The 25,909-nt window shown below is 43.4% G+C and overlaps 1 protein-coding gene across 1 annotated transcript in view; it reads right to left on the bottom strand.

Moving 5' to 3' along the window:
• The window catches only part of myo1d (myosin 1D), a 140,307-nt gene that overhangs the window by 91,727 nt on the left and 22,671 nt on the right, over window positions 1-25,909 (bottom strand). Inside the window, exons 2-11 of the mRNA XM_061708988.1 lie at window positions 22,696-22,904; window positions 21,974-22,067; window positions 19,670-19,835; window positions 19,455-19,508; window positions 19,261-19,356; window positions 16,502-16,618; window positions 15,164-15,367; window positions 13,479-13,624; window positions 13,028-13,142; window positions 11,973-12,143 (exon numbers count right to left, since the gene is read on the bottom strand). Of these exons, the coding sequence (XP_061564972.1) occupies window positions 11,973-12,143; window positions 13,028-13,142; window positions 13,479-13,624; window positions 15,164-15,367; window positions 16,502-16,618; window positions 19,261-19,356; window positions 19,455-19,508; window positions 19,670-19,835; window positions 21,974-22,067; window positions 22,696-22,904 (1,372 nt within the window). The remainder of the gene's footprint in view (window positions 1-11,972; window positions 12,144-13,027; window positions 13,143-13,478; window positions 13,625-15,163; window positions 15,368-16,501; window positions 16,619-19,260; window positions 19,357-19,454; window positions 19,509-19,669; window positions 19,836-21,973; window positions 22,068-22,695; window positions 22,905-25,909) is intronic.

Genomic DNA, 25,909 nt, shown 5'->3' with positions numbered 1-25,909 from the left:
AACAATAGACCATTGTGACTTCAAATCCCTGAAGGGAAATTAATTATTGCAGTCACCTTGATTTAAATCTCATCAAACAGATTTTATTGTAGAGATGTATTGATGTGGACGGAAGGATCTCCTGTAGAGGTCTGAACGATCTCCCCTAGCCGCCCCAAGGATCTCCCGTACCACCAGTTCTCTGTCCCTCAGTTTCTGGTCCCCCACTGATACAACCCACACCTGCAGAGTAATCTGAGTATTTCTGCAGATGATGATGATTAGAGTTTTATTTGTCAAAGAGCACAGCACAGATGACAGGACGCTGACTTGTACTGGAAGTCTGAGGTGAACAGGGTGAAGAGGAGAGGTGAGAGTAACGTCCCCTGTGGTGCTCCTGTGCTGCTGGCCACCTAGTCAGACACAAAACTATCCAGTTTCACAAACTGTGTCTGTTTGTCAGGTAGGCAGTAATCTGGGAGATTTTAAAGGGTCTATGTATTAAGTGAAAAGTGACTAAAGCTAGCAGGAGGTGCAAGGTGGCTTTTTTCTTCCATTTCCACAAACACCATAATGTAGAACAGAACAAAAAAAAGTGTGAAGAATATATTATTCAAAGATAGCAACTACAGGCAGGAAAACTGTGAACGGAGGGGGAGCTGAGGTGAGAAGGCGCGAGGCAGCAGGAAGAACTGACAAGAGCAGTCTCAGGAGCTCACTGTACCAGCAGTCGGTGATAAACACTCTTTTAACTCGTCTCCATGTGTATTCTTCCTACAACCAGTTAGCTATGGGAGTTAAAGAAGCAGATCCTCCCTGCCTCCCTCCCTCATACTCATGCATTTGCACGGTGTTCAGGACATGAGACGACGGCAGCCGCCAGCAGGGACCCAAGCACCACTTGAAAAACTCATCACTAGCCTGAATGCTGTATAATAATATAAATGGACAGAATAACAACCCGTCCTCAAGAAGTTAAAGCTGCATTAACATGGGATTGTTTTACAGCAACCACCACCCACCAACTAGCCAGGAAGAGTATTTGGGGTCATTTCTCTGGAGGAGATGAGAAACTCGTAACGTTCATTTTAAAGACTTAAAGACTTCCATCTCCACCTTCAAACTACATCTTTTATTAAGTACAACCGACTCCTGCACTTGCCTTTAGTCCTCCTTCAGGCATACTGACTGTTTTACTTGATTATTTGTTTTATCTTTTGTATTGTGTTTTAATGTCTTTTTGTGTATTTATATAACTTTGTTTTTTCATCTTAGCTCCCTCCCCTTACGCCCCTAGGCTGCACTTGTAAATAAGAAATGTGTTCTTAATTTGCTTGCCTGGTTAAATAAAGGTTAAATAAAAAATAAAATAAAAAGACCTGTGTTGGCAAACTTTTTTTTTTTTTCTTACATTTAATAAAAGAGTCAAATGTGGGCGAAGATAGTCTCTGGTGTTCCCGGTGAGACTTGGTTCATATAAAAATAAATAAAAGCATAAATAATAAAAAAATAAATATAACATAAAAAAGAAAAGAAAAGCATAAACGTGTTTAACTTGAAACAACTCAAACTTGTGGTTTAGATGTGCAATAACACGCTACTTTCACAGGCTCACTGAATCCACCCCCTGTAACTCAAAACCCCAGCTGGTTCAGTGCAATCACTCTGGGTGGGGTCCTTAGATTGTTTAAAAATGATTATTAACTGGTATTATATGAAGTATATCACAAATTAATTAATTGGAATATTCAGTAATTGGAATACATTTAATTTGACGGCATTCAACATGTTTACTTTCTCTGTAAATCGACTTGAGATTACTTTTATTGTGTATTTGTGCAAAAACAAACTGATTTGTACAAACAATCTTTTTTAGACTGAATCACACAGGAAAACTGTTCTTCTACAAGTATCCAAAGTCACAGACTTCAGCCACCTTGATCAGATCTTTCTCTGCCTCCATCTAGATTTGGTCGTCCTGCTTTTATTGATGCCGAAGCTACATTTATTCTACAGAGCAACATGAAGTTCACGCCTCCATTAATGCTCCGCTTGCATCGTCAGAGCTAAAGGTGGAGAGCTCAGCTGCTGTAGGTTGGATGGGTCTCCACTACACTACTGTGCACGGATTCTGCCATTCCACTACCAGGAAGAGAGAGCCCAGCGTTGATGTGCGTCCCCAGTTCTCCTCCCAGCTCCTCGCCCTCCAGCTAATCCCTCCCTCACTTTTCCAGCCCAACTCCTCGCCACCTGTGCCCCCCTGCTCTCTTAAGCCCGGGAGGAAGAGAGAAATCCAGTTTCATGATGCACAAATGGTAGCAGCCAGACCTCCTGATGAGGAGCATCTGATCATCTCAAAACCTGCCCAGCAGGTAACTGGCTGTCTCCGGTCCAGGCAGCAGATGAAGAGCTGACTCTTGTGTTTCAAGCCCAGTTCACTGAGTGGCAGCTGTCGGGGTATTGAAGCACCACATATGACGCTGCAACTTCACTCTGAGCAGATGGATGTTGGTATAAACCCTGACCTAGGCATCACACTCACACGACAGAGCTGCTGGACGTCACGCCCTCATAGCCCCCCCCCCCCCCCCATGCGTTGCTGCTGCGACCACTGTTGACCGTGTCCCTATGGCAAGCCGTTTTAACATTTAATGGCTAAGTTTGACTATCCAGAATTAACAATGCAGATATCTACAACTGCATTTTGACTAGTTGTAATTACATTGTGACTAGTCAGAATCATCATTCAAGATATCTATAACCAGGGCTGCACATAATTATTTTGGTCTGGTGCTCAGAGGAGCCCCTGGATATGTGACTTGGGCCTCCAAAACGCGGTGACCCGTCTCGCCGGATCGATAAAAGAGGGATGCAGGAATAAGTTATAGGCAAAACGATATTTATTCACTTACTGTATAAAGATGAATGGCTCAATATAGTCTTTTACAAAGTTAATTTATTTCAATAATTCAACTAGAATATGGTGTAAAAGTGAATTTATTTCAATAATTCAACTAGAATATGGTGTAAAAGTTAACTTATTTCAATAATTCAACTAGAATATGGTGTAAAAGTTAACTTATTTCAATAATTCAACTAGAATTTGGTGTAAAAGTTAACTTATTTCAATAATCAACTAGAATATTGTGTAAAAGTTAATTTATTTCAATAATTCAACTAGAATATGGTGTAAAAGTTAATCTATTTCAATAATTCAATTTAAAAGGTGAAACTAATATATTACCTAGTCTTATTACATGCAAAGCAAGATATGTTGAACCTTTATTTGTTATAATTTTGATGATGAAATTGTTTATTGATTTAATAAAATATTCTCTAATTTATTTTTTATTTGGGGTTTTCATAAACTGTGAGCCATAATCAGAGAGCAGCGTCTTGCAGGTAACTGCTGCACGCAGTGACGGACACTGGCTGATTTATGGTTCCGCGTTGCACCAACGCAGAACTTACGGGGTAGGATACGCGGGACCGCGAACGTATGGTGCGCGTCGCCGCGTGCATCATGCAGCCACTTCTCGGCGAAAACATGTTTTCTGTTTCTATCCACGGGTAGTGGTTCAGTTTGGCGTCTCTTTGTAGTTGGTGGTGGTGGAACGCCAAAATAATTACTTAATGGCGCTTGCTTCTTGGACATTTTGACGAGACGTGACGGGGTTTGTTCAGTAAAGCTGATCCTTACCTCTCTTCCTCCCCACCCACCGCCGCAACGAGCATGGAGGGGGAGTAAGGACGCGCTGTGATTGGCCAGTACAAACTTTGAGTGGGAGTTCTGGGGAAAAGCTCTCCCAATAGTTGTTTTAATATTAATATTCTGGTCTGGCCACAACCAATAATATGAGCCCCAGCTGTTGGTACGCAAATGCGCTTCGCAGCACAAGATTGACAGCGCACTGTGGATTTTGACGGCGCATGCGCTCTGGCGGCCCACTTATGTGCAGCCCTGTCTATAACATCACTTTGACTAGTCAAAACTCTAATTCAAGATATCTGTAATTACATTTTTACTAGGCAGAATGAAAGTTAAAGATATATCTCCAATTTGAAATATCTCTAATTAAAATCCATCTATAACTTGATTATAGATATCTACAATTAAATTATGACTATCCATAATTCCAGTTCAAGATATCTACAACTTGGTTCTGACTAGTCAAAACTTAATTTAAGATATCTAAAAAGGATTATGTAGATATCTTGAATTGAGGAGAATTAAAGATATCTTGAACTGGAATTATGACTAGTCAGAATTAGATTGTAAATATCTGAAACTGGAATTACAGCTAGTCGTAATTCAGTTGCACATTGCGGATATCTGCAACTGAATTGTAGATATGTGTAATTAGAAACCACACACATGAATGTTAAAAGTGACGTAATTTGTCCTCGGCAGAATGACGTTGTGGATATCTGAAATGACAATTGTGGATAGGAAGAATGTAATTGTAGATATCTGAAATGCTCTTTTTGACTAGGAAGAATTGAATTGCGGATATCTGCAACGGCTTGCCATAGTGTATGAAAACGGCTTGCCATAGTGTCCCTGCCCGATGCCGGCCACCGGAGCGTCTCCGTGATCAACACCACAAACACGTGGCCCAAGGAAGCTCTAGCGCTTAACACAGCCCCTCGACATGCACTCAAACACGTGGCAGCAGGTGTAGCACACATGTAGCGACGCCTTTTCAGCACCTGCACATGCTGCGTGTTGGGATGCACATCACCAAACACCAGGAGAGCGCTGAAGAGGACGAAAACTGAGGCAGGAATTGCAATTGACAAGAAAGTGAAAGGAGCTGCATTTGAAGATACAAGTTTTATGCTCAATAATGAACCATTTTAATCAAAAGAAGATGTTGTAAGCCGGCAACCCAGGGAATTGGAAGCTGAAATAAGCTTTTAAGAAATCGTGAGGATTCAGAGAGAGAGAGAATTCAGTGGGTGATTAAATGTCATAACATGAAGTTGTAAACCTTTCAGTTTTTACGTATCAAAACCAGACTGCATAAGAAAAACTGGACAAATCCCCACAAACTGCACGCTGCCGTGTTACAAATGGGCGGAACCAACAGGCCGGCTGGAACACACCCATCATGTTTCAATCAATTTGCTATTCTGGCTTGGCTCACTTGGCGTATGCTAACCTGTGATGCCAGTTAACGTTACATTCATGCTCATCAAATCCGTCCAAACGCCGTCCCGTCGCGTGTCCCTACAAGCTCCTTTTACGGCCAGAAGTTTGTTCGTAGCTCTGGAGAAGTTTGGGACTACCAAACTTTCCACAAATGCACATGTAAGCACACGTACATCTTGGTTCTGCACACAGTTCACCCGCTGACTCGTTCTGCTGGCGTCTCATGAGGGCTAATTAGAGGCGATACCTCCTACGACCAGCTGGGTTACCCCCGGCATCATTACGGAGAGGCTGGAGGACCGAGGTAAACAAATGCAGTTTAGCAGCAGGTCAACAAGTGCAAAGTACGTATGGAGCTACGTAGGATAGAAGTGCAGCACCTAGCAGTGGTGGCCTGATCCTAACAACGGCTGACAGTTGGATTTCTCTGCACCCAGGCGCACAAGAATAAGAAAAATCCTTTGTACATCAGAGTCAAGCATTTCCCTTTAGGTAGGAAAGCTCTGTAAACAAGCCTGGAGCTTCCATATATTCAAACTGCTTGATTAATTCATCACAAAGTTGAGAAGCCTGCAAGAAAACAAAAAGAATTCCTCATCAGCAGACTGCAGGGCAACGTGACGCTCAGATGAGAAAGACTGGATGAGAAGCTACAGCAGAGGGCATCTGCTGTGGACTTGGTCTCCTGCAGGATCCCTTCCCTCCGTCTCATCAGGACTCCTGTGCGCTCTTTACACCCACGGTTCAGCGTCACCACATGTGTGGTGTACATTCACCATTCACGTGCTTCATCTCGAAAGCGGATGAATGAATGTATGAATGAAGAGGATGAACAACGTGCACCAAGGGTTTGCGTGCGTCACACCGTGTGCGACGACAGAGAGCAGCATGATTCAGGAGTGAGCAACCAGCAACACGCAGCACCGATGGTGTTACATGAGCACCTCCAGGAACTGATCCGCAGTGTTGTGCAAGTTCATACTTCTCATAAACTAGTTCAAAGTTCAGTTCACATAGTTTAAAAATTAATAATTCATGTTCATAGTTCACCATTTTCACTTTGGACTAGATCAAATTCAGTTAATTTCAATATTTTTAGGTGAGAAGTACGAATGAAATGCCCCCCTATCCTAAAACTGTTCACTGAATACAATAATGTATTGTCCTAGTGGCTTTTCAACTTTACTCAGAGGCTGTAGATCTCCAACAATGTAGTCCATTATCAGTGTGTCTACCTGTTGCTGGGAAATCAACCCCCTGAAGGTGCAGCAGTGGGACTGGGGTCATTTGGGGCAGTTGGGGGTCTACTTGGTTTTTCCTGATTACTTTTTTTGATTGTCAAGGACTGCAGATATTTTCTCACACTGGACGGATGATTTAACTCCACATGACGTTTCAAATGTGAAGTTGACGAGGCAGACACTCTGACTTGTTTTCTCGGCGTAGGTGGACATCATTTGCACAGAAAGGTCCGATTTTTACCGTCAGACTCTTTGGGAGACAATGTGTAAAATTCTCCCAAATAATGATAAGCGGATCATCATCTGACGACTCGCTGACGCTGCGTCTGCAACGCCTCTCTCTTCACTGGTCATGTAAAGACTGCACCGGGCTCGGGCCGCCGTTGCCATGGAGCTTGTGGCCGTTGCTATGCTAGTGTGTGCACTGCATTGTGGGTAATGTAGTGTAACGTCGTCTCGTCAAGTATTTTAAATGTGCCCGCTTGTGAAATGTATTCCGTAATAATTGGACCTAAACAGTGAAGCTGAAACTCACATAATCTGAACAGTTCAAATTCCAGTTTGTTATCTGCAGAATGAACAAGTTTACGTTCTAGTTCTTTATTTGCAAATATGTTGCGTTCAGTTCAACGTTCTCATAGAAATTAACGTGTTCAATAAACGCGTTCATTTGAACTCGTTCATGCACAACACTGCCGACCCGTGACTCAGTCTCTTCCTGCAGCTTCTCCTCTCTTTCATCCCTTCGTGGCCCCACACACGCTCAGCTCATAAAGGTTTGTTGATGACGATATTTAGTCATAATTTTCGTTGATGAAAGCAACTTTACGAGAGATGGGGCTGTGCGATGGAGGAGGATGGAATAAAACAGGTTTTTATAAAAGGAGCTCAGTGCATCGATTACGTTCAACAGAAATTCAAATTAAGCTCTCCTGGTAAAGCATTCTCATGAAAGAGTCCTGTGGTAAATCACGCCTGCTGCAGGTTTTTAGTAATCCATCTCTCTTTTGTCCACTCAGCAGAAATATTGGTCATCTTACTCGGGTTTGTGCAGCTCAACATGAGCACGGGTTGGTTGTGAACCCAGCGCTGGCTAGTGCTGCATGAAAGCTCCTCCGTTACAAGGACCTTACAGACCACAGTAAAGCTATATTCATAGAAAGTCCTGATTTGTTTGGGCTTTTAGTATCAAAGCACACTTCATGAAATGGGGAAAATTGAAAAAACTCCTCGGACTCTCACACATGTAGAGGTGAATCCCACCTACAGAGGAACCGCTCGGGGGTCTGCTGTAAGCGCAGCCTGACGCAGCTCTCAGACTAGGCCTGTGTTGAAAAATCGATTCTCAAGTTATTTCTTCACGAAAAGGACAATCACGCGTAGAGGAAAATTTTTATGGTCTTCCTCCCTCTCTGACATTAACTGGAACATAAGATGGCTCCTTCCAAATAAATTGGAAGAAGTTCAATATAAAATTCTACCCATTTACCCTGCTAACAGATTTGTCTCAAAATGTGTCAATATTGATGTTGTGTATTTAGTAAAACCGAAGTGGAAACGATTAGGCACCTTTTCTTTTAATGTAAATTTTCCCAGATTCTTTGGGAAAAAATTGAAGCTTACATCACATCATATTCCAACACACCAATAAATGTGAATGCCAAAGATATATTGTTATAATATAGTAATATGGAAAATGCAACAATTAATTAACTTGATTATTCTAATTGCAAAATTTCACGTACATAAAACCAAATTCTCCACAGGTCGAACTTTCTTTCCTGTTTTTCATATCAATTTCAAGAATTACTTCGAATGTATCAAAAAAATTCAGAACAAAAAATGTAACGGCTAACATAATTGAAGGAATATTTGTATTGTTCATGGTTAATGTTCTGACTGTTTAAAATCTAAAAATAAAGATTTGAATGACTTTTTTTTTTTTTAAAAAGGGTAGTAATCACTTTTAATTTGGTTCTCTCAATGCCTCTTTTGCAGAGCATTGCAACAGTTTTAATGTCAACGATTGCGTTGTCACTAAGCAGCAGAAACACGTCTTCCTCAGCAGCCGGCAGGTTATTGATGTTGTCGTTCCAGTTTCCTGTCAAGTCTTTTTGCAAACTTGTTGAGTTCCAGGATGAACGCTTTGATCAACTGTGGAGCTTATGTGTGTCAGTGACACGTTAACACTAGTTCATTCCTAATCCCCATGATGCTTAGAGAGCGTCGAGAACAGCCTGGTTTGAAAGTTCCAGGATATGGTGGCGCAGTGGTCCACAGACACTCCAACACACAACGCAGACCGGAACCTTCCACCCGTGTGTCGTCACGACCACACATTCAAGTGATGATCCTTATCATGGTTAGATAACTGCCATAATATCTGGGTGAAACTGGGAAAAATAGTGATAAAAAACAATCCTGTTTTTCACTTTACGGTTGCTGATGGAGTCGTTACTGAGACGCTGTGTCAAACTTCTTTAAGTCTCCTTATAAAAACCTGTTTTATTCCATCCTCCTCCATCGCACAGCCCCATCTCTCGTAAAGTTGCTTTCGTCAACGAAAATTATGACTAAATATCGTCATCAACGGACCTTTATGAGCTGAGGAAAACGAGACGAGATGCAACTAAGATGCTGGTCATGTGACAATAACGATAATTAAATATATAATGCAATATCGTAGGGGAATAAAAATAAGACTAAAATGTAAATTACAAAGTAAAAACTCTACTCTGCTAAAATGTGTCTTCATTTTCTTTGACCAAAACGAGACGAATTGTTCTAACAATGATCCTTAATGTCCATGTTTTCAGTAGTTTCCTCTAGTTTAGTTCTGCTGCTGGTGACGTCACGTCCTCAATCCCAGTCGCTGCAGCGGGGAATCAGATCCAGCAGATGCAGCTGCAGGTTAGAGGCTGATGCCGTTAACGCAGAGCTCTAGGTTCACGTCAAGTAAAAACAAAGTTAAGTAGAGAAACGCAGGGATCTGCTCTGGGGCTGGGAGAAGAAGAAGAAGAACCATCTTTGGATACACTTTTCTACATAGACGTGGAAAAGAAAACCCAATGTGTCGTTGGAAAAGAAAAAGATGGGGAGAAATGCGGAAAAATAAATATGTTGTAAACTCAAATAAGAGTCTTCTGTATCTGGAATGAATGTATTTCTTGAGTCTATAAGGTAACAATAATATAAAAATAAGATAACGTTTGAATTGTAAAATGGGTTTGGCTAAATACAATCATTGACTAAAACGAGACTAAAATGGTCCTGGACCATTCTGACTAAAATAAGACTAAGATGCTCAGACTTTTAGTCGACTGAAACTTGACACAACTAAAAGGAGAAGGAATGTGACTAAAACTAATAAAAACTAAAATGATAGCTCGATCCAAAGACAAGACTATAACTAAAATTGAAACAGGCTGACAAAAACAACACTAGTCTCTCATCTCCACATGTACCTCTCCCTTCTCCTCACATTTAATTCAGAGTTTCTCCCTCCCCCTCTCTCCCCTCACACTTTTCTGTTTAACCTTCACACTTTTATCCTGGCAAACAGGCTTGAGGAGACGTGGGCTCTGGAGGCCGGAGAGCCTCGTGGGTTTCAAGTCTGCAGAGCACAGCTGCTCTTCCTACCCTCCAAACCTCAAACACTTCGGATCTGTCCTCGGCGTTCATTTACACCAGGAGTCCTGGTTCAGATGTTTAATTATAGGCACATTTAGATGCTCCCTAAAAATCCTAACTGAAGTGAATTAAAAATCAATATCAAAAATAAGATTTTAAGGCCTTTGCAGCGGGCGCTGTGATCATCAACCTGCTGTGTAAAACCAGCAGCAGCAACACCACCAGGCACACTCTTTAGTTGCGGTCGCCATAACAACTATCTGGACGAGAGGAAATTAAAAGCATTAAAACCACTTCCAGATCAATCTGCTGCTGCTCAGCTCCATCTGAACTGGAGATAATTCCTCTGACCAGGAGATGGCAGCACTACCCTCTCAGCATCATCGCCCTGTAAAGGGCCTTTACCAGGTAGGAGCAAGATGGTTTATGAAGATATGTATAAATGTAAAACATATACGTCTTCAGATAACAATGACAGAAACTATGCAGTCAAAAAAAGTGTTGAACCCACCTAAAACCAGATTCAGGGGTGTTAATTACATCAGTGATGAATCAATCACATTTGAGGATGCTAAATAACCGAGAAGTACGCTGTTGCAATAAACTGCACACTTCATTCAAAAGTGGTGTTAAGGTTTTCTAAAATCCTAATTCTTTGCAGAGTATCCCCTCACATGGAGCGTTATTGTGAGGACTCTTGATGCACGCTGGAAGCGTTACCACGAAAGTGTAACAAAAGCATCACTTCCACACTCAAAAGATGAGCATTTTAACGTTGCTTGGAAACAGGACGCCAGGCAGCACCGGAGATATTTCTGGCAGATATCGACTGGAGCCCATTCTGGTTCCAGCAGGTAACGGCTGGGTGACTGTACAGTCAGAGTATTAATGTCTGAAAGGGGCAGGGAGCAGTTGAAGAGCGATGGGAGTGGTGGGGGCGGTATCGACTTCAGTACAACAGGAAGCTTCATGAATCAATACAGCTTATAGTCCACTCTTTACCTCAGCTTGTCCTAATTCACAGCGTCCTTGTCATTAGGGTCTATATTCACTATTAGCAACAATATCTGCAGCATCCACTACCTACTTGGGCTTTTTCTTTGCATAGGAGCACGTTTTTGACACAGTGCCACACTTTCTGGTCTTTGCCATACGTATTTCTGCCCACAGCCTCCCACGAACGCACATAGGTGTTAAGCCACCACGTGTCAGGATTTATTCTCACTGCGTCGCCATTCCTTACTCTCCCCTGCCTCGCTAACATTTGCTGTGCTGATGGCTCTCTTCATAAATTTGTAAATACGTTTTCTTTAACACAGCAGAGCACCAGCTTCACACACTCCTATTGGCTAAGAGTGACATCACTGCTGCAAAGTGTTGAGTCAGAGTCGCACACGCTCGTTCTTTGACTCTTGATGCCCTCTAGTGTTCAGCAGGAAGAATGCACCCTTCCAACTCCAACCCTATTTAGCACTTAGATGGCATTCATCACCTGAAAATCTTCAAAACATTAGCTCAGAGCAGCGATGATGAGAGATTGCCCTCAAATCCAAGGCACCTGCTCCTAAACCGTTAATTTTGGGGGGTTAAATTGGCTTATGTTTGGTCTGAGCAGTACGCAGGAGTGAATTTGGCTGTAAGCCTTCCTGATTACTGACACTAACAGGATCATTTTCAGCCTCCTGCAGCACCGGGCGCTACTTAATGCATGCTTTCCTCAGGCTGCTACAGTCACATCACTCGTCAGCAGAAGTTGATATATTGCCTCAGTTTGATACAGAGTACTGTCAAACAACTTCCATATTTAGAAAAGATCAAGATTACACCTTTTCAGCAGAAAAAAAGAGAAAAACTTGCATGAGTAACTTGGTACTGGGTGGGAGAAGAGAAACCTTCAAGATGCTTGTCCCACTTCAGATTTTACCACGCTAAAGGCAGCAGAAGAGCACTCGACCACTTGACTTTCCTACCTTGCGGCTGGTGTAGTGGGCATGCTTGGCCAGCTTGCCGTTGAGTCCCTGGAGAAACACCTCATCAGTGACTTTGCCCACATTCATGCAGGCCTCGTCCAGAACGGCGAACATGCCCTTGTGCTGCTGCTCCACCAAGTCCACAATGATCTGGTTATTGAAGTAATCGATCTGAGGCGGAACAGAGAGGAAAGTGGCCAATTACGGACAACAAACATGCTACATTTCATGTGTTTGCAGAACTAATTTTAACCCCAAGATGACCAGAAGACCCCTGACCTCGCCTCTCACTTTGACAAAAGCATCCCGTTCACACACATTTTGATAAACTGTGGAGATTTGTGTGCATTAATTCTAACGTTTTCTTTATTTATCCTGAAGAACACTGACCAAAACTCACAACGTCACAAGTGGTTCAGTCACGGAGGCCTGTTTCACGTCTCCGACCACCAGAAACTGTCTCTTCCAAAGCATGCCAGCTCAAGCACAATAATGACTACGCTGCAAACAAACACTTTGAATACGAGAATACAAGCCCGAATGAAACATTTTTAGCACCGTGAGTCTTCCGCAGAACTGAGGAGCATGACAACAGGTAATTATGTAGCTAAAACATACACGTGACAGGAACTACTTCCTAATTTCTTCATGCACAATTAAAGTAGCTGTTGTTTACAGCGAACGGAGAAATGTTAGCTCAGCAGGATCAGAAGAATACGATGATAAACCATCCAAACACGGGAACCAGATCTCTGACCCTCCACCCCAGTCTGTCAGACATCAGACTAAATGAGTATTTCAAAGACCAGCTGAACTGAACCCTGCAAATACAGTTTTTTTTTTAAATCTTCACATGGTTTCTTGACTATTCCTACAAACCAAGAAAACAAAAAAATAATAAGTAAACTGTTTTATGAGAGCACCTTTTCTACAGTTGTGGATGGAAACCTTTTCATCTAAACTACTGCATCCAGAAACTCTGCCATCTCCGTTCAAAGGCTAAACGAGACTATTGGGATTTGATTTGAGAGGTATGGTTGTTATTTAGATCATACATGTTTCCAGGGGATGCCTTCTCTCTGGTACTCCTCTTGCTCCTGCCTCAGCACCAGCTGGATGAAGAGCTGCTGCAGCTTCTCGTTGCAGTAATTGATGCAGAACTGTTCAAAGCTGCAGCACAAACAATAAAGAAGATTAGAATAGAATAGAAGACTTTATTTATCTCCCAGAGGAGAAATTCAGTCGTGCAGCAGCCAAACACACACACGCTCAACGGTTTATACAAAATTTTTTAAATAGAATAACCAATAAATAGCTAAATAATAAAAAAGAGCAATATAAAAGTAGAGAAAAAAAAATACTAAACACCAAAAAAAAAAAAAAAAAGATCATATTTACAAGATTAAGTGGTATGTCAAGTGGGTTCGATAGTGGATTGGATGAGATTCAACACTGATCGTGAGATGTGAGGATTGACACGTTTCTGATCATCGACCGGATGCACACCTGTTATTCTGGAAAATCTCAAAGCCGTAGATATCCAACACCCCGATGACCGTGTTCTTCCCGTGGATTCGGGCATCGTAGTTTTTCACCTCGATGATATCGTTGATGCGGCCCACGATCCAGCAGAACAAGCGCTCATACATGGCCTGAGGACGACAGAGAGGTGAAAGTGTGGACGTGGGGCCAGTAACAGGCTGCTTTGCTTGCAGCTTCAGGGAGACACAGCGGTCCAGGACACAAACACTATTACTGATGACTAACTGGAAGTAAAATGTCAAGCTCTCAGAGGAGTGAGTCAGACTTTTGTTCCCAGGCTAACAGTGTTGGTGTTGTAGCTGCTGACATCCGCTGCAGCCTCCACAGACTCGGGTCTGGAGTCAGAACAGTGGGACTCGGGTTGACGTGAACCAGTGTGCAGGAGAACCAGTGAAGCAGCCCGACCCTGCGTGCAGCGGCCAGCCTCTGCTCGGTCGTACTTGCTAATGGCGCTTTTCCACTAGCACCTACTCAGCCCGACTCGACTTTGCGCTTTTCCACCAGGGGTCTAACGTACCGACTATATACTTTTCTTTAGCTACTCTGCCGAGGTTCTAAGCGGCTGAGTCGGGCTCCATCTGATGTTATCACACTACAGGCCACCGATTTGTCGGGGGTTGGAGTCAGACGTCTGAGTGTGGATGTGACATCAGTGAAAGAGCGACTCGCGGCTTCTTGTTCATTTTGTTCGACAGGCAACGGCAGCACAAAAGTCTGTTTGGTGATCCAACTCTGAGGTGCAGATATTCATAAACCTGGTGGCTGAAAGGGGGCACGGTGGTGCAGCTGGTAGTGCAGTCGTCTCACAGCAAGAAGGTCCTGGGTTCAATTCCCGCCGGGGACGCTGTGGGCGCTGAAGTGCATGTTAAAGTTCCCCCATGACTTCAGCACCCACACCCTGGGTGGGGTTGGTGAAAGGGCCTTTCTGTGTGGAGTTTGCATGTTCTCCCCGTGTTCTCTTGGGTTGCTAATGTGAGCTACTCTCACAAAAACATGCACACAGTCCTGGGCTATACATGCCCCCTCTGGCCAACCGGGGCGCCAGATGGGGGGGGGGAATCTGGCCGGAATAACGTGATCCTTCCAAGCGCTAAGTGCGGCCGGAGAAACCCCACCCTGTCTGGTGAAAAGAAGCTGCTCACTCCTCAAGTAAGGAGGAGACTTGAGCTCAGTGTAGGGCCTCCCGGGGTTGGTAGAGGGAGCAATGCCCAGGACTGACTTAGGTAGGAGCATGGGGTGATAAAAAAAAAAGTTGATAAAAATGGGTAAAAAAAAAAAAAAATATTAGAAAAAAAAAAAAACCTGGTGGCTGAGGGGAGAATTAAAAAGGGATCTAGACGGGTGATAAGGAACGACCAGATCTACCAGGACAAACTAAAAAAAAAAGCTTCTCTCACTCTCAGCTGGCCTTTTAACTTGATATCGAACACAAGCCACAGACCCAGCAGCACATATATGATCTTTAGTGTCGTTGTCTTCTTCGTTTAGATCACACAATCAAATACGTCACAGCAGCTTCGCTCCAACCCGCCTACTTCTGCTCCAGGAGCTGAATTGTTATGGAAAAGACAGCAGGCCAAGTTGAGATGAACAGAGTAGGTTCTAGTGGGAAAAAAAAAGCGCCATAACATTTGTGGCCCAGCACTAACCTTGGCGAGGGCGTCGCGCCCGTAGCTGGCCTCCTGGATTGTGTGCTGCTTCTCGATGACATCGCGGCCCGTGGCCACCGTGCGGTACAGCATGGCCTTCTCCACGTTTTCCTCCTTGGTGGACAGCAGATCCCTGATGATCGACACCACTTTCTTGTTCTCTATCAGGGTGATGTCCCCGTCCACCCCGAACGTCAGGTTGCCCTGCAGGAGAGGTCAGAGGGGGCCGGTCAACGGCAAATACCATAACCACCTTCTCGTAATAAACAAAGATAATGGACGTAAGTCGTGTGTGAAACATGAAGCTGGAGCCGGAGTCAGGAAAGAACGTTAGATCCTCTCTGAATCGGTGACTACGGACAGAAGCCAGATCAGGAGCTGTGATATTTTTGAGTGGACTTCAGTGGCTCCAGTTCATGTTTTGCTTTTTTCGGAAACAAGTGCTTGTTAATTTAAAGAAGAAACAAAAACCACAACACTTTTACCGCTGCCTTCACAGTCTGTATGAAGTTGTTTTGTCCCATAAAAGATGCATTTGGTTGGTGTTAAACATGTCTGTCGCTCCTTTGGCCAAACAAACATCTGTACTTATTCATCTGACCGCAGTATTTTCATGCAAAAGGCCTGATGCTTTTCTAACAGCCACTACAACTACAGTTTTTCCAAATTCAGCTCAATAACAGTCTGAATAATTAATCCCTGAAGGGAGATTAGATATTCTGCCAAAGTGTTCTTTATGAATCACCGGGACTTTTCACTGGACTGCTTCCCATCGCGCTCAGAACTGGGCAGCTTGTTCCTGCTGGCCGACATTTTAAACTCATTTTAACCCTCTTTCTAATTTCACGACTTTCAAAGTGTGATAAATTAGCTCATCGTGTATTTACTTGATGGGAACAGTGCCAAGCTTTGCACCGGCGTTTAGACTTTGTCATCCACGGCTGTAAAGATAACATTTTCTCTTTGTCAAGACAATAAAAGTTGTCTGTAACAGTCAAACTCAAAGCCCACAGCGTTCGGTCTGCATCCTCTCCAGGTGCAGTTAATCAAAACAGCTGTTTATCCCGTTACGGCCAAACTCTGACATTCACCAAAGGGTTTTACTGGATAACAACAATGTTTCTAAGAATAAACGGGGGCCTGTTTGTTAACTGCTCGGTCATCACATTCGTTTTGCTTTGATTAAAACATCAGTTCTGAAGAACCAAATAAAAACAAAACATCTTGAAAACATTGAATGTGATCCAGAGATCAAACTGCAAGTTCAGCATCTCTTCTCGGTTCTGTCGTGTGTAAGTGTGGACGAGACGAGCAGGCTGCGTCAGCACAGCACATTACCAGATGTATGATGGTGGCCAGGATCTTGTAGACAGTCTGAATCTCGTCTCCTGTGAATCCGATCACTTTCATGGCATCAGCTACGGCTTTGAAATCGGCATTATCGTTGATGGACGACTGGAGGGAGAACAGAGATGCAGAACTACTGAAAGGACAATACAAGAACGATTGGGTGTCATTTTTGCACATTTAAACTTTACACAAAATATGTCATGAAGCTTCCTCCATCTGTGTCTTGCTGCCTCCTCTTTTATTTAAACAAAGGCAGAATATCAAGTTCAGCAGTGAAGCGAGTTACAGTCTGTGACGTGTCCCGACGAGCTCGCGCGTTGCCGGGGAACAGACTGTACAAACTCCAGCTCAGCTGTTTTCTAGCCTCATCTTCCATGACATCAGGCCAATTTGTCGCTCTCCAGTTGTTTTGTTCCTCAGCTTTTGTTCCAACTCATTAAGCTCATGCAAGAAAGCAGCCACACACAACCGAGACCTACAGTAAACTCAAAGGTGACCAGACTAACTCTAAACCTTTAATCCTGTTTGTGTGTTTAAAAACAAACAAAAACATCGGACTGTCTTAGTCATAGTCACTGTGGCAAAAAACCTCAAACAAACAACAAAACTTTTTTCACACTGTAATTTCTTTGACAAAAATAAGGACCAAACAAGGAAAAATAACGTGGGTAATACCAAGTAACCCCATGCTTCAGTAGCTTGTGGATCCACCTTTAACAGCAAAAATATGAAGTAGTCTTCTATTTATCTATCTATCTATCTATCTATATTCTTTGATTTTGTAGATTTGCTGTTTAACAATCCAATTTCAGGCTTTTAAAGGGGAACTATTATGGCATCTAATACCTATTTTAAACAGTCCTTGAATGTCTTAAAAACGTTTGATTGTTTTTGCTAAATAAATTAGAAATTCAGCCTCTGAGCCATGTCTTTATCTTCCCAGTGTCCAACCTCATTCTCTATGCGGGATTCTGAGTGGGCGGGGCTATGATAATGAGGCATGTGCTGATTGGCTGCCTGAATGACGCGATACACCGCTACGGAAAAATGGCGGAAGCTCCGGCCGGCGGAGTTAGTTGTGGGCGTGGTTTCACGCATCGGAGGCCAACCTATGTAAATCGCATTTTGGTTACGTAACGACGGGAGCAGAATCTGAACGGCTCGTAGATCCACATCACACTGGACGGCTCATCCGGGCGGCTGTACAGACACTGCAGAATTTGGTTGCTTTCCTCCTTCTCTGAGTTGGCAGGCTGAGGGGAGACCACTTTATATATGTTAAAGCAAGAGAAAACCTGTTTTTCATAATAGGTCCCCTTTAACTGCCAGATAAACAACCTCACATGACTTCAGGCCCAAGCTGCAATACAGCTCCCTCTCATCACCCCTCTACTAATCAGGATTTAATGAGCCTTAATATTTAACATGCCAAGTGAGGTCTGTAGAGTCCAAGATGTAGCTCCTGCCTTTCTCGTAATCTTCCGAGCATTTAACCGTCTGAAGTTGAGGTGAACTTGCTGGGACATCAACTCCTGGAGAAGACCGTCTTAAATACTTTCCACCAACTGTTGCTTCTCTAAGAGCATTGCTTACGTCTTTCTTTACTGGCATTAAACTGTGATAAACTCTACGCACCTGCAGACGATCAGCTCATCAAGGGTTGATGACAAGCAGCACCTGGTTACACCCTCTTGAATACCGCAGAAGGAGCGAGGCGGTGCTGGCCGTGCCACTTACTGTATCTCTCTCTTTTTGGTTCCATTCTTGTTAAAATAACACTATGCTGACAGATACGTACGGAAGAGTATTAGGGCAATGCAGGAGAAAAAATATTTGAGAGGGGAAGATTTTTTTTTATTGTGCACTTCGAGAAAAAAGTCGAAATATCGAGATTAATGTTGAAATACAATTTCAACAATAAAGCCTTTTTTCTCAACATTTCAACTTTATTCACGAGATTTTGACTTTTTTCCTGAACATTTTCCTCAAAATTGTACTTCAACATTAATCTCGACATTTTTCTCGAAGTGCAAAATGAAAGAAAAAATCCTCCTCCTCTAAAATGTTATTTTTCTCTTGCCTGGCCCTAATACTCTTCCGTAGATACGTGGTTCTTCATCTGAGGTTGTACTTATTAAATAACACACACACGCACACGCAAAGCTGCATTAATCCCTTTTCAGACACACTTGGCGTCACTCTGGCGTTCAGAGAACTCGTGCTCCAGAAAAGTACCAGAGAGCAAAGCTGCACATCGCCGCCCCCGTTGTACGTACTAATGTTTCGGACGCACTAAAAAAATCTCACACTGTTTTTGCTAATCATTAGGGTGGAAGTATGGAATTTCAGACACAGCCAAAGTTTCAAGATGGCAGCACGCAATAAACAGTGGTCAAGAGCAGAGACGATTTATTTAATAAATAGCTTGCAGGACCTGGAAATAATTAAAAGAACAGATGGCAGGAAACATAAAAATTGTCAGCTTTTCAAAGTTAAGCGGCTAAGTTTGTTTTTCTTCCGGTAGACGTAACTTCCGGTCCGCCCCCCTATCCAATCAGAACCCTTCCCCAACCCCTAGATCTTAAGCGGAATTGGATAAAGCCAATCAAATGTGTTTTCCATGTAAACCTCAATTCGGAATTACTATTTCCATGTAAACTCGAAGGAAAATAGTTTAATTCGGAATTATTTAATTCGGAATAATGAATTCATAATTAAAAAACATCATGTAACCGTGGCCAATATACCTTAATATGCCCTCCAACTTTGATGTAAGTGTAGGCCGCCGCGTCCTTCTGGATGTGCAGAGACCGCAGCAGGGAATCTGGAGCCCCTTTGAGCAACTAGTTGGGGGGGGGGGGACTTGTGTTAAAACACTTCACAAGACACCTGCATGTATGTGCTTTCAGTGGTTTTGTTTCTTTAACTCTTTTACATTTACCTGGTAAAATGAATGAAAGCTCCTCTCTCCTTCCTGCTGGAAAATGACCCTGGACTGTGGGGGGGGAGAGGACAGAGGAAGGTCCGAGTATTAACTGGCACATACATTAAAATGCATGAAAAGCAGGGGGCTGCACCAAATATTGCTGTTCGGACCATGTTTGGGTCTCCCACCTTCCTGTTAGCTGTGTTGCATGCACATGCAGTGTTCCTCACCTTCTCCAGCAGGTAGTTGTTTATGTGCCCTCCGATGGGATCTCCCTTGAAGTCAAAGTTGATGTCCATGTACTTGCCGAAGCGGCTGGAGTTGTCGTTGCGGTTGGTCTTGGCATTCCCGAAGGCCTCCAAGACGCAGTTGGATTTCAGGAGCATGTTTTTTACCCTGGAAGGAGAACAAGACAATAAAGGACAACGATAAAGTGGAAGAAGATGCTGCAGATGCTGTCCAGCGATTACGCATGGACGCCTGTAATATACATATCTATACTAGTGCTTTGCAGAGCTCCACCTCTGCACCACCGGGACACCAAAGCAGTCTGGACTCTGGTTTCTATTAAAACAGCATGCTGCATTTGTGTATTGATCAGCAGCATGTTTACAGGACCTCTTTTCTTTTTAATTCTTTTTTAAAAATGGATGCATTTCAACAGCGAACGTCAGGACACAAGGGACTCACTTCAACACTTAAAAAAGTCAATGAATAAATCTGGAAATATCAAAGTAAAAACAATGCCAAGGTCATTCACAATCAAATGATACCAAAACAATGTAACAGCACATCAATAATATGATCCAGGTGAGATTTAGACGGGAGTGGAGGGAAATCTGGGAACTCCTCCATAATAACTCCCTCACCTGCAAACACTGGAAACTAGGAGAGTGTCAGAGAACACGTTTCTTCAAGTTGTGTGAAACTGGCGAAGACACCATCTATGTACGAGTGCTCCAGTTTTTAGATGCCAGATTTTAAAAGCAGAGGAATGGCTAGAAGGGGACGAGAGAGATTTTCTGCAGGCCGAAGGGGAGTTTTTAAATTTTTTTGGAATTCTCACAGAACGTCAGACGTAAACATGATGTTTCAGAATAAAATAACTTTCATGCAGAAAACTTGATATTGTTTTACTTTCATCTTAAAGTCTTGAGCCTTCCTTTACATGAGAACAGAGAAGTAAAAGAATCAGACATTTTAAACTAAGACTGAATTAACAATGAGCACTTTTGTTGTATCCACCTTCCCACTGCAGCTTCAATCCATTATTTAAGACTCTTTACAAACCTTGTATCAACAAAGAGTTACTCTAAAACTGAGACTTTGTTTAAAGGCACCAGTTAAGCCTCTAAGTAACTAACTTCACTAAATATTCATTTTATGCTTCACAGCAGAGAAACAAGACTCAATTTGAAAGGGAAGCAAACATGGACTATCAGTAGGTGCAGAGATGAATCACGTCGCCTCGGACGAGACCCGAAATGACTGCAGAAGTCTAGGTCACCCTTGATATTGCTGTTATATCAACGTTTTAATGGTGTCGAGTTTCATTCTCTTTTCTCTTCATGATTACAAACAGAAAACACAGGAACCCGACTCTCTACAGGCTGAAGGAATAATCAATACTATTGATAATATCTGTATATCCTTCAAAAGAAGGATATGAGCTTGTTCTTGTTCCGTTGTTCTGAGCATCTTGAGGTTATTTCATGTATATTAGCTACAGGCTGGCTGGAATTGCTTTTTCTATGATTTTAATCAAAAAATAAAATAAAATAAGGCTATCAACGGCTGATTAATGATACGACCGCATGTTAGTCAGCTAAAAATCCACCGGTGGCGACCAGCGCTAATTATTCATTTATTTACCTATCTAAATTGTCAATAATCAAACTGATTAATTGATTAAGCGGTCAACCTGTACTGGTGGCAGGCCGGCATCATTGCGCGTCCCTGAAATGTTCACACCTGTCCCCACTACACGGACACTAAAGCTCCGCCTAGGGGACCCAAGCGTTTAGAAAAGTACAAATAAAACCTCATCAGATGTTAAATCTGGTGTCCTGTCTCCTTATCTGACCCGTATTCTATTTTCCCTCCACTGCTTTACTGTCCATGAAGATCAGTAACACACACTCAAGTACAACAAATAGCGCTGTAATATGGTACGATAACGCCTCGGTCTGTGATCTGAGACGATGACTCCACCTGTATTCATATCTGCCGGAGGCTCATGCAGCCCACAGGGATAATTCTGGGAGTATGACAATGAGCTGATAAAGATGACATGGATGTACGGGACCGTACAGCCGGACACCACAGTTGTTGATTCAGAATAAGCCCACGGGTCACTGCAAGCAGGCCCTAAGCAGCAGAGCAGCAGCTCCATCGGGGTCACCTAACTTATCAGTAAGCATCACGCTTTCAGAGAATTTATGAGTGGATTTTGTGCAACTGCGAATAATAAACTCTACTTATCTGATAACGTTTGCTCTTTCGTCCCCAAACCCAGGTCAATAGCAGGAACTCACCTTTCCACCTCGGCTCTCTGATTAGGATTGGTTATAGCAGCGATGTATTGCATGATGTACTTGCTGGCCTCGGTCTTCCCTGCTCCACTCTCCCCTGCAACACAAACACAGGCTGCGCTGACGCCCGCTTTCCTTCTTCACAAAACATCCACAAATCCATTTAAGTCGTGTAATCATGAAGCGGTGTACACGCCAGACCAAAAGCTGCTCACAATACTCTCCATTTAAAAGTACTAGTATTTCTGTTAATTATAAGGAAAACACTTTAAATGTTCATCTTTCTTCAGAAAGATGGCGGTTACTCCACCCAGACAGACTTCCAAAGGGATTTTATGTTGATATTCACTTTTGGAAGCCCATCATTTCCTGACACAACATATTTGCAGCATTATGAGCTTCTGGTTTTGGTGACATTGGTTTGAGGTTAGGACAGGACAGCAGGGCACAGAGGACCTCAGTTCCTGAACCGACCACTGAGCGGCGCTGCAGGCTCTGCTTGGTTTCTCAATGCTCCACACAAGATTGTTGTTTTAAAAACACTGTTACCATATGTATGACATTATTTTCAGGTGGCCTCAGCAATTAAAGAAAAAAAAGAGATGAAAATGAGAGAGAGACTCTCAGGACGGGATTTTAAATGTGTCCTTTAGACCAAGTAAACCGTATTTGTGTTTCTTTCTTTCCCTTTTTCTCTCCTCGCCATGTGGGGCTTCCTGTGTTACCTGAGATGACAATACAAGTGTCTTTGTTCCTCCTCTTCATGGCTTTGTAAGCAGCATCGGCGATGGCGAAGAGATGGGGGGGGCGCTCGTACAGCTCCCGGCCCTTGTACTGCTCGATGACCTCCCGGCCGTAGATGTTCATGGCCCGGTACGGGTTGACAGACACCACCACCTCTCCGATGTACGTGTAGATCCTGCCCTTTTCAAACCTGAGAAGAAGCCATCGAAGTGGGATTCAGTCATGTGATTGAACACACACACAAATCTAATAAAATACTTACAAATACTATCACAACACAAAAAAGGGCTGAAGCAACCTGTTTACTTCCTTCACAGATTAAAAAAAGGAAAATATTTGGTTGGACATGTGTGGATTTAAAGAAAAAAAAAGTGTCTTTGTAATAAAAAACAAACAAAAAACAAGCATTTCCTTTTAGAAATGTAATTGAGGATGGACTGCAGCAGGCCCTGGTGACCCTGAACATGAACATGTGACACGGATGATAGATGAATGCAGGAGTTTGATGTCAGATAGTGAGAGAAGAAGACGGTCAGATGGTATCAGAAGGTAAATATCCAGCCAGGTTTCTTCCCTCCTAAAGGGGAGTTTTTCTTGCCACTGTTTGGCTTAAGGTTTTTCTCCCACTAGGGGAGCTTTTACCTGCCATTGTTTATGTTATGTTTATGTAATAATTGCTCGGGGGTCATGTTCTGGGTCTTTGGAAAGATCCTAGAGACAACTTCTGTTGTAATAGACGCTATATAAATAAAATTGAATTGAAAATATCAGTGATATAGCTGATGAGGGGGCAGATGTGGACCCTGACCAGTCGCTGGGTTCAGCCCCCTGCTGAATAACACCCCCCCCAAGCAACCACAGCATCAAGTCTGCAGGTGTCTCTCACCGTCCCAATTCATGCAGGAACATTACTTTTATCAAAAAGATTAAATGATCACTCGTAATCTCAACAATGACAGCCAATCACCGACAAAGACCTTTGCCTACTTTTACTACACTGACGCTTTTACAGCCAGCTAAACATTAACCAGAGCGACTGTGGAGAGACGCTGACGGCAGCTCTCCCATCTGTCAACTGTTTGTCTTTTCATCTCCGGCCTTAGCCATGCACACCAGGTTTCCTGGTGTCTTCCTCAGTTACATCCTGTTCTGCCCTCTTGAACGCAGGTTGAATAAAACTCACTACAGCACCTGTGTGCACGATCAGAGGCAGAAACGTGCAGGCATCACTTTCTCCAGATTTCACGTGTGCATGTGTCGGTCTTTTATAAATCTGTTACACCTCTCACAGCCGTTTATGGTCATGCACAGATGCAGGCGCGCCTGGCGCAGCAGCAATGGCAGCAACAACACAGAGGCACCAATACCAGTCACAGAACTGAGACCATCGTCTGAAGAAGGAAAGACAATTTAAAAACCAACAACAATGGATAGAAAACAAATAAAAGATGAGTTCAACTCTGGCAGAGCAAAAGCCCCTATGGAAAAAGAGAAATAGAAAACATCACGTTTATTAAATGAAAGCACCAAGGCTACAGGAGGACTGTCAATCATCCCCACCTTGATTATGGACCATATGACTGTATGTGAAGCTGATCAACAGCCAATGAAATGGTTTCATCCATGAATGTGAACGTTTCCCGGATGCATTCAAGCCTAGATGTGTGCATGTCATCAGTTTAAGACCGCTGCGCTCGTCTTTTAAAGGGACTTTGCTCATCAGACTTCGTGATTCCCAGGGTTTCACGTACAGTTTCATCCATTCCACAGTGATCGGCCTCAATTTTAAAACCGCTGCAACACAATGTTCTGACAGGAAAGCCTGTGTGCTGGATGTGACTCTGATCCGTCATGGTCCAGTCAGTCGGGCGACCTCTTTACCGTCCCTCAGCCTGTGGCAAGAACCACCGGAAACCAATAGTCACCATATCAGCAAATCTATGCAGCCATCCTGAAATTGGACATGTTCAACTTCTGTTGTAGATAAATACACAAACTCTCTACTGAGTTTCTGCTTCTTCCTTGTACACCTGCTTCTCTGTCCAGAAATTACTACAATGCCACTGTTTCTCCTCTCAAGGTCTTGCTCGTCACAGCTGCCAGACCTCTGCTGCTGCCCTGCAAACACGGCCTTAAGTATATTTGTCTAAAACTCTCCTGCAACTCTGGAAGGTTCTTGTGATTGCAGGCTTGATTTAAATGTCCAGATTAAGTCACATTGGTTTCAAGACATAATTTTTCCAAAATAACACCCGACTCAGGCACTGACAAAAACACCCATGTGGCTGTCCGCTCTCCCGTTGTTGCAGTGAGCTGATTTGCTATCCCGCACGTCCCTGACCATCAGTCCAAACACCGCTGATGCTGATGACACGTGTCCACGACACGTCCGTATCCATCAGACAATGTTCAGCCTGGCGCCATGCCCTGAGGGACACTGGCACGGGACGTCAACGTGTCCTGGATAGACTGGAGGGCCAGAGCAGAAAGAGGGTTCACTGCAAAACAACAGCACTTTCTCAAGAGATGGAGCCGTTCAGGTTACCACTAGTTAATAAACGCAGACAATAATAAAGATGACAGATGCCTTGGTGTCCTGAGTACAAAAACCACTCAAACATGTCACCAGAAGACGTGCAGAGGGCGTCATCAGTATATTGGGATGGTAGCATTGGTAACTCTTCCTCCCTGATGCTGCAGTAAAAAGAGCCATTGTGTTTCCTGTCCTCAGTCAGGAGGCTGCTGTGTGCCCGCTCCATTGTTTAAACGTCAATCGGAGGTCTTTGTCTGGGACGGGCCCTCCGTCTACCCCTGCATGTGCCAACGCGCCGAGCTGCCCACTTCATTCGTATGTACAATAGCTGGCGGGGCACTGCCAGCAAGGCCTGACATGATGCCACGGCAGATCTGAGAGCACGGCGGGACGTTTATGGCCACTTGGGGGTGATGGGATCTCCCATCCGTCATGAGGAGGCGTGCCACAGAAAAGCCAGAAGAGAAGCTCTACGTTACGGCAGTTGGAGACCAAGGTTATTGTTGCATTTACATGAATCAAAGTCTCTTGTTATCCACCTGATTCTCTTAATGACAGAACAAAAACACAAGAGATGTGGTCGGGAACACAGTCAGCTCACGACATCCACCCTGGGTCTTATTTTAACTACTAAACTTCTGTTAAAGCTACATCGAGTCTAC

This window comes from Cololabis saira, chromosome 19 (genome assembly GCF_033807715.1).
Source record: "Cololabis saira isolate AMF1-May2022 chromosome 19, fColSai1.1, whole genome shotgun sequence".
In the NCBI taxonomy this organism is placed as follows: Eukaryota; Metazoa; Chordata; class Actinopteri; order Beloniformes; family Belonidae; genus Cololabis; species Cololabis saira.
Note: the sequence above shows the minus strand (reverse complement) of the source record. Positions and strands in the feature narration are given on the sequence as shown.